Source organism: Thamnophis sirtalis, unplaced genomic scaffold (genome assembly GCF_051295495.1).
Source record: "Thamnophis sirtalis isolate CommonGarterSnake01/CBP01778 unplaced genomic scaffold, rThaSir2_p1.2 scaffold_12, whole genome shotgun sequence".
Lineage (NCBI taxonomy): Eukaryota > Metazoa > Chordata > Lepidosauria > Squamata > Natricidae > Thamnophis > Thamnophis sirtalis.
The window spans coordinates 63,435,804-63,444,624 of record NW_028261392.1 but is presented as its reverse complement, the minus strand read 5'-3'; the positions used below and the strand labels follow the sequence as shown (position 1 = coordinate 63,444,624).

General features: G+C 38.9%; 1 protein-coding gene across 2 annotated transcripts in view; it reads left to right on the top strand.

The window, feature by feature from the left end:
* Positions 1-442: 442 nt before the first annotated feature.
* The window catches only part of EDEM3 (ER degradation enhancing alpha-mannosidase like protein 3), a 38,951-nt gene continuing 30,572 nt past the window's right edge, over positions 443-8,821 (top strand). For both annotated transcript variants that reach the window (XM_087726162.1, XM_087726161.1), the window contains exons 1-2: positions 443-780; positions 5,122-5,167. In XM_087726162.1, coding sequence (XP_087582288.1) covers positions 617-780; positions 5,122-5,167 — 210 coding nt within the window. In that variant the 5' untranslated portion in view covers positions 443-616. The remainder of the gene's footprint in view (positions 781-5,121; positions 5,168-8,821) is intronic.

Genomic DNA, 8,821 nt, shown 5'->3' with positions numbered 1-8,821 from the left:
TAGATAGATTAGATAGATGATAGATAGATAGATTGACTAGATAGATTGATTAGATAGATAGAGATAGAGATAGATAGATAGATAGATAGATATGTGTGTGTGTGTGTGTGTGTGTGTGTGTGTGTGTGTGTGTGTGTGTGTGTGTTCGTTCGAGCCGTTGGCCGTTATTTTTCAAACGTGGATCGGCCCGACATGAAGCCGGAAATGACGGAGAGCAAGAGAGAGAGAGAAAGAGGAAATAGAAGAGAGAGCGGTCGCTAGAGCAAAGTCTCATCGTTTTTAAGAGCGCGACCGCCACGTCCAGGTTAGGCAGATAGCCCCGCCCGTTTGTTCCACGTATCCCTGCATCCCGGAGGGAGGGGGGCGGAGTGACGCACAGCCAGGTGATACAAACCTCGGCTCTCATTGGCCCGCGGGGCAGCGTCGCGTCGCGCGACCGGAAGGGAACCCGGAAGCAACCTAGCGGCAAGATCCCGGTTTCCTTGGCTACGCCAGAGAAAAGGGGCTGAGAGCGAGAGAAGAGGCGAGCGAAGGGCCGGTCCTTCGTCCTGTGGCGGCGGCCGCGCTGTTTGAAGGGATGGGACCGAACCGGGCCTAGCGAGGGGCAGCTGCCGCTATGAGCGGAGCAGCAGCTGGGGGCGAGGGAAGGAGCGGCGACCGCCCGGCAGGCCGTTGGTCCGGCTGGAAACTGCTGGCTTTGGGCCTCCTCTCCGCTTCCTCGGTGTTGGCAGCAGCGCCGGCTGCGCAGGCCATGAGCCGGGAGGAGAAGCGCCACCTCGGGTAAGAGAGCTTTCCTCCGCCGCGGTTCCTTTGGGCGAGGGGATGCCTCCCCGTCGACCGTTGGTTTTGGGAAGCCGAGGGTGGAAGCACATTGTGCCGTAGCCCCGAGGAAAGGTGTGATGGTTGGACTAGAGCCAGTGTTTTTCAACCTTGGCCACATGAAGATGCCTGGACTTCAACTCCCAGAATTCCCCAGCAGTGGTTAGGACAGTGTTTCTCAACCTTGGCCACTTGAAGATGTCTGGACTTCAACTCCCAGAATTCCCCAGCAGTGGTTAGGACAGTGTTTCTCAACCTTGGCCACTTGAAGATGTCTGGACTTCAACTCCCAGAATTCCCCAGCAGTGGTTAGGACAGTGTTTCTCAACCTTGGCCACTTGAAGATGTCTGGACTTCAACTCCCAGAATTCCCCAGCAGTGGTTAGGACAGTGTTTCTCAACCTTGGCCACTTGAAGATGTCCGGACTTCAACTCCCAGAATTCCCCAGCCAGCATTTGCTGGCTGGGGAATTCTGGGAGTTGAAGTCCAGACATCTTCAAGTGGCCAAGGTTGAAAAACACTGGACTAGACCTCTTCAAGGTTCCCTCCCGGCTCTGTTCTGATCGAAGCCCCGCTCCTTTCGTAGGTTGCCTTTGGCTGCCTGGGGGAGAACCGAGCCAAAGTTACCTTGAAGTCTTCTTTAACCCGACTGACACAGGCTGATTTCACGCTTGTCCTCACGGCAGAACCCGAGAAGGATTCCCCCCAGCTCATTGTTTATTTCAGCTTTTCTATGTAAAGCTGGACAGTAAAGATAGATAGATAGAGAGAGAGAGAGAGAGAGAGAGGATAGATGGATGGATGGATGGATGGATGGATGGATGGATGGATGGATGGATGGATGGATGGATGGATGGATGGATGGATGGATGGATGGATAGATAGATTGATTACTGGGTAGGTTTTCAAAATCTTAAGTTGCATTTCATTAGATTATTGGTGGGGTTCCTTTTTTTTTTTACCTCCACGCCCTCGGAAATTGTTTCTCTATTATTATTATTATTGTGAAACTTCCCTGTCTAGAAACAAAGCTGGACAATAAATATATATATTACTGGGTAGGTTTTCAAAATCTTAAAGTTGCATTTCATTAGATTATTGGTGGGGTTCCTTTTTTTTTTTTAACCTCCATGCCCTCGGAAATTGTTTCTCTATTATTATTTTTTTTGCGAAACTTCCCTGTCTAGAAACGATGAGTGTCATATATAGCAAGGGGATGTTAAGAACTTCGGTTAGTCAAAGTGAGAAACAGTTAAGTTAAAAGTGAGTCATAACAGGTCAGACACAAATGCTGTCATTGAAAGAGAAGAGAAAGATGGGAGGGGGCTTTTTTTAAAAAAAAATAAAAAACCTGAAAGATGCCCCAAATTTAAAGCATGCTTACCCGGGATGGTAAACGCATGGATGTCATTCTGTAAAATGATGCTTGTACAACGGAAAGTTCAGTTATGTAACTTCACTGAACTTTTCTTCTTGTTGCTTTTTTTTCCCCATAGAAAGATTTTTATTTTCCATTTTCATAGCATATAATCACATGTATACTATTACATAGTCAATATCATGTTGTATTATTAAGTAATTACATCAATTCATCTTACCATCAACTACCAAAGGGAAAAAAAGGAAAAACCCTGTTATTGGCTCTTCTGCTCTCCATACATCATATTTATACCTTATCCGACACTTTCTTCCCCCTCTCTCCTCCCCCTTTCTACATCCTGTCTTCCCTCCATCATTTTCTACTCTACTTCCCCTTCCTTTCTCCTCCTCCTCTCTCCCCTTACCACTCCTCCTTATACACCTCATCTTCCCCCTTCACCCTCTCTGCTATCCCTCTCTTCCTATCTTTCTTCTCTCCTCTGCTTCCCACTCTTCTACATCCTTTCTTCCCTCCATCATTTTCTACTCTACTTCCCCTTCCTTTCTCCTTCTCCTCTCTCCCCTTACCACTCCTCCTTGTACACCTCATCTTCCCCCTTCACCCTCTCTCCTATCCCTCTCTTCCTATCTTCTCTCCTCTGCTTCCCACTCTTCTACATCCTTTCTTCCCTCCATCATTTTCTACTCTACTTCCCCTTCCTTTCTCCTTCTCCTCTCTTCCCTTACCACTCCTCCTTGTACACCTCATCTCCCCCCCCACCCTCTCTCCTGTCCCTCTCTTCCTATCTTTCTTCTCTCCTCTGCTTCCCACTCTTCTACATCCTGTCTTCCCTCCATCATTTTCTACTCTACTTCCCCTTCCTTTCTCCTTCTCCTCTCTCCCCTTACCACTCCTCCTTGTACCCCTCATCTTCCCCCTTCCCCCTCTTTCCTATCCCTCTCTTCCTATCTTTCTTCTCTCCTCTGCTTCCCACTCTTCCTCTAATTCACTTGGTGCATTTCAGCTTCTGAGCAAACTCCCTTTTGTGTTGATGGTATTTATAATTCCATTTCAATATACATAAAAAAGAAAAAATAGCAGTATACATGTACAATCATAATAACTTAAAATCCAACACCCCTCCTCCAACTTAGTAAACTCCACTCCCTCCCACCCTCCCCCCAACCTTCCCCCACCCTGATTTCCCAGAACCAATACAAGGTATAAATCTTTAACAAAAACAGTTTAAAATATACTTAAAGAGAAAGTTGTTGCTTTTTATAGTTAGGTTAGAACACTTTTTTGCTATTGCGAGTTTTGCTGATCGACATGTTTTTTTTCCATGTGTGCTTATCATATGGAAGTATGATGGTGGTTCTAATATTTCAACAAGAAGGCACAAGGGTACTTAATGTAGAATTTTGTACATAATATGTGATGTAGCAGGTATTGGCAAAGAGGAGTGAATCCCACAGTTGAAAGTAATTTGGGGACTTCTCAAAGAAATACATTTATTTCTTCGCTGTTGACCTCTTTTGAGGACAGTTGAAGGCCCTGGAAACTATAACGTTATGTGGATAATATAATTACTTATAAAGAGTCACTGTTAAGGGATAATCTTGTTAGCTGTACAAACATTGTTTTGTTTTGAAAGAACAGATCCTTTAAATAGTGACCTCACTCATAAGGCAAATCAGACTCTTGTTTTTCATAGATTATACGTTCAACAGAAATGTACATCTCTGGAACCTGACTATAGCAAATATCTTCAGTGTCAATGCCTACTAATAATCAAGGATGCATCTACACATTACATTTATAATATTTGCACATTTCACTTTTTTTAAACTGTCATAATATTAATTTAACCTATGGCAGAAAACAATTTCACTTTTGGGAGCATTAGGAGAACCATCAGATTTTCTGGAGTCCTCTGGCCTTTAGAAAAAATAGGACTTAGATTAATTCTGGGGCTCTAAATTAAGAATTTCATAATTCATGGCTTGGTTGCTTTATTAACTGCAGTATTCTAATCTATCTTTGGTATGCAAATGCATCTGTGTTCATTATAAGGTTTTAAATGATATGAAAATGTATCTGATTTCATCCTAAGATTTAAATAAACTTATTTAATGCTACTTCCTCTTTGGGGGACTATTTATCAATATACAATTTTGTACATGTTTACTTAAAAGCAGATGTTTCATTTTTTTTGTTGAGATACCTATGTAAATATTTAAGATTACAGTCTGAGGTTTTCTTGAATAATCATAGAATATAAATTGATTGATGTATTGTTATACACATGTAGGTTCAGTGAGTCTTAAGATAACCTCAGTGACTACGGTATTCAGTTGGCACATTTTTAAAACTTAAGCAGAGTTAGCAATGCACATTTGAATCTGAACTCATTATTTCATTAAAATAGCCATGTAATTTTCTTAGCAACTGTACAGAATTGATTGCCCCCTTCCAGGATACTTCAATCTAGCATACTAACCTGAAATCTCCTTTTACTGTAATCGTCCTTTTAAATGCTAACTATATTTGACTTTTTTTTTTGCTTTTTTGAGAGCAGCTATCTAAAGTACTGTCACCTAACTGAGCATTAAAAAAAATCACATTAGCATTGAATCTTCTCTGTTTGAAAGCCCAATAGATACTGTCCACAGATCACTTTTTGGAACATCCACTTTCTTAGAATCATTTTGAATGCCTATTAAGTTAAAAAAAGCCATGTTTTTTAAAAAATAATTTCATAAAGAATCATAGCTCTCTTATAATAACAAGTGGCTACATAGCTTAGGATTATTAAACAATTATTATTGTAAAATCCCCAACAGTTCATCAAAATGTTTGGAAAGTCTCTGCAGATTAAGCAAAAATGTTGCTAGCAAATCTTGAGCATCAATTGATTATTCTGGTTTTATCTCTTTTTCAGAAATCAAGTACAGGAAATGTTTGATCATGCCTATAGTAATTACATGGTAAGTGCAATGTTTACATTATTTTAATGTTAAATAACAGTTTTTTACATAAACTATACATGATGAACTCTTGCTAGTATATTTTTAATTAATTATGATTTAATGCAAGGTTGGCCAGCTCATCACCTGGATAGTAATAGACAAGCAGTGCTCTACTTTCATTCTGATACTGTTTTTGGAATCTGGTTTTTGTTTCTTTCCTTAGTGTATTAAGCTTAAGAGAAACCGCTGACATCCTAATATTTTTTTCCCCTGCAAACAATGGGGAGAGATCATATTTTCATTCCTTCATAGTTTAATTAACAACTTTCAGTGGCAAGTCTCCAAAAAGGGATTTGGGGCCCACAGATGATTGGCAGACTATTGGATGCTCATTCTTGTACTAAAATACAATAAAGGGTCATAATTATTGTTTGATGTAATATGCTGAATCATACTATCAGCAACTTAAAAACTGGTTCACAGTGCATTGTGTTGATGTATGGTTTGGCCTGATGTATTATTTACAGTGAATAACCCTGCAGTTCTTACTTGTTTAATTGTTAGGCTATTTACGTGTTGAGATTTAAAATTTACTAATTTTGAATGCTAAAATATTCAACTGGGACTCACTGTTTCCTTGGTTTTCAATCTGTTTTATGTATTTCATAGGACGGAACTGGCACATTTATGCCTTACTGTATTTTTAAGTATGGTACACGTAACTGCAAATAAAATATGCATAAAATTGTATATATATTTTTGTGCTGGGGAGAACCTAGGGCATGTGGTCATTCTTTTACACTGTGTTGTGAAAAGGCTTTTTATCATTTGTGAGCTGGCAAAGAATGTCTATACTTGTAGCATGAATTATTTGTATTATACTTAAGGAAGTATGAGACTTGGCACATCCTGGAAGCTTATATGTCAAAAGGATATTTATTTAGTGTGAGTCCTAAAACAAATAGAATTTGTGAGTATATTGAATTTGGCAAACAAGATTAAGAATTTCAACATTTTTTTTGGATGATGCTAATCTTGATTCTATGGATCAGTTCTTTCCTCATTTTCCAATCTTGCAAGACTTTTTACTTGTTTTTTTTTTTTTTACAATAATGTAGCAAAATTCTATTCTAGAAATAGATTTTATTACTAAAGTTACTTGAAAATGTGCTTTTCTACTTTTAAAAGGGGAATGTTCATTACGTCTTGCTTTATATATCATACATGCCTTCAATGAAAAGTTCCATTTCTTCACTGATTTTTGTAAAGAATTGCATAGTGCTCATAGTTACAAATTCTACTTCAGTTTTGATGTTGCTCACTTAGTGATAAGGCGAGAAGGATGTTTAGATGGATTTAAAAATACAATCCAGTTGATTATTTGCCCTACACCCTCTTGTCTACAGTATATCCATAAAAGCCTAGTGCAGTGTTTCTCAACCTTGGCGACTTTCAGTCCTGTGGACTTCAACTCCCAGAATTCCCCCAGCCAGCTATGCTGGCTGGGGGATTCTGGGAGTTGAAGTCCACAGGACTGAAAGTCACCAAGGTTGAGAAACACTGGCGTAGTGTAACACTTCTGTACCAGATAATTTGTTGAAAAATCTGCAGTCCTGCATATTCTGTAAAATCTCTTTAAGTGGCATCTAGTGCAACTTCTTGTCTTGAGGCTACTGACATTTCAAAGAGATATAGAATCCTTATTGTCATTTATGTCCTTTCCATCAGCGTTGAAAATAATAAGTGATTAAAGGTCAAAGAATTATCTTAAGAGCTAGTAAAAGAGCAGAATCATCTTTATAAATGCGAGAATGTGGTCGTCCCATGTGCCACATAAGATTAAAATTTTTTTTTAAAGGTTATTGCTAAATTTACCATTTAATAAAGCAAATGTTGACATTAAAAGTATCTTGTAGAATGCATTTTCATTATTTTGGAATAGTTAAAGTTTGATTTTATTTGTATATGGACGTACATAGAGCAAAAAACGGTGCAAGATGCTTTGTATACATATACACAAAGATGAACATCTATCTGCTAGCACTTTTTCTGAAGGCAAAGTTTGAGTTTGGTTTGGAAATGAAATTCTGCCATCTTATTATGCTGTACATTTCTATTAAGAACTAGTGGTGTATATCAATATATTCTGAAATATACTGAGTTAGATACTTTTTTCTGCATTTAAAAGATTTAAATCCTTATAGAATCAATTTTAGCCATTCTGGAAGTGTTCTGAACTTAAACCGACTTTATGTCAAGCTCATAATTTCTGTTTCAGACAGGATATTCCTGAAATGGTTGGCATAGCCTGTATCAAGCAGTTTTTGAAATTGAAGTGTTTCCAAAATCCTTAACTTTTATACATTTTACACATCCCTTTTAGGGACATTAGTGAGAATGTAACATACCATTTGAAGGACCTTGGTTTGAAAAACCTGCTGATCACTACTTGTCAATATAGTGATCTTCTTAAATACATTATTTTGCTTTTCTAAGGATGGAGGCCGAAGGGGCAGTGTTCAGATATCGTCCCAATTTTCTTTAAATGAAAACAGTGCATGAGACTTTCAAGTGTAACTAGTTCTAGGTGGCAAAACCATGGTGAATATTTTATTTACATTCCTGAATTGCATTAATTAGCTCTTTAAAACAATTTGAATTAATTCAAAACAAGCTGCTGACAAAGAATTCCTAGTTATGTGCAATAACGGTGCAATGAATTCCTAGGTTAGCAACTTGAGATGTACTGAATAAGAAACATTTCAAAACCAATCTTTCAAATACCAAAATTAGTGTTCCACCAATATGGAACCATTCCCTTTTTGACTCTTGAAAGTTGAAAAAATAAATGTATAGTGTTGAAAGTTTTTTGAGGACATTAAGCTGGACTTACTGTTTCAGCCAATTTAGGAGAAGCAAATAAGGTACATTTTTTCAGGGCTTAATAAAGATTTCTGTGAAAAGCCAACTTGAGGGTAGAAAGCTGATTATGTTTATGATGCATCTTATTCTGAGAAATAAGTTCTGAACCACAAAATCTTGTTCCAGGCTGTATGGTGAGTAAATAAGACCCAGAACCATAAAACAAAACAAGAAATCCCCCACTTATTTTCTACAGTTCAGAAAACATTAGAGTAATTATGGCTTTTATCTTGCAATCTGCTTCTTTGCTATGGTACTAACTGAATGCATTAATGTGTTTCTGTAGGAAAAGTATTATAGGTAGTACTTGACTTACGACCAGTTATTTACCAACTGTTTGAAGTTATGACTTACTTACTTACTTACAACCTGCTCTCAAAGTTATGACTGCTGCCTTTCCTCTCCTCTGCAGTGATGTTATCATATTTTGGGCACTTGGCAACTGACTCACATTTATGACCAGTTGCAGCATTGCATAGTTACATAATCATTGCCACTTTTTTTGCCATTTTCCAGGAGAAACAACCCATTGGATATACTGGATTTGCTTGGCAACCATGGTGACTCCCTTTATGACTACTATAAAAATGGTCATTAATTTTTTTTTAAATTCGGTCGCATGCTGACTCCGCATATGATCACATGACTTATAGCAGGGGTGGGTTTCAGGCGGTTCGCGGCGGTCCCCGCGAACCGGTTGGTCAGCGAACCCGGAAGTAAGTAACTTCTGGGAACGCCGAAGGGTCCACC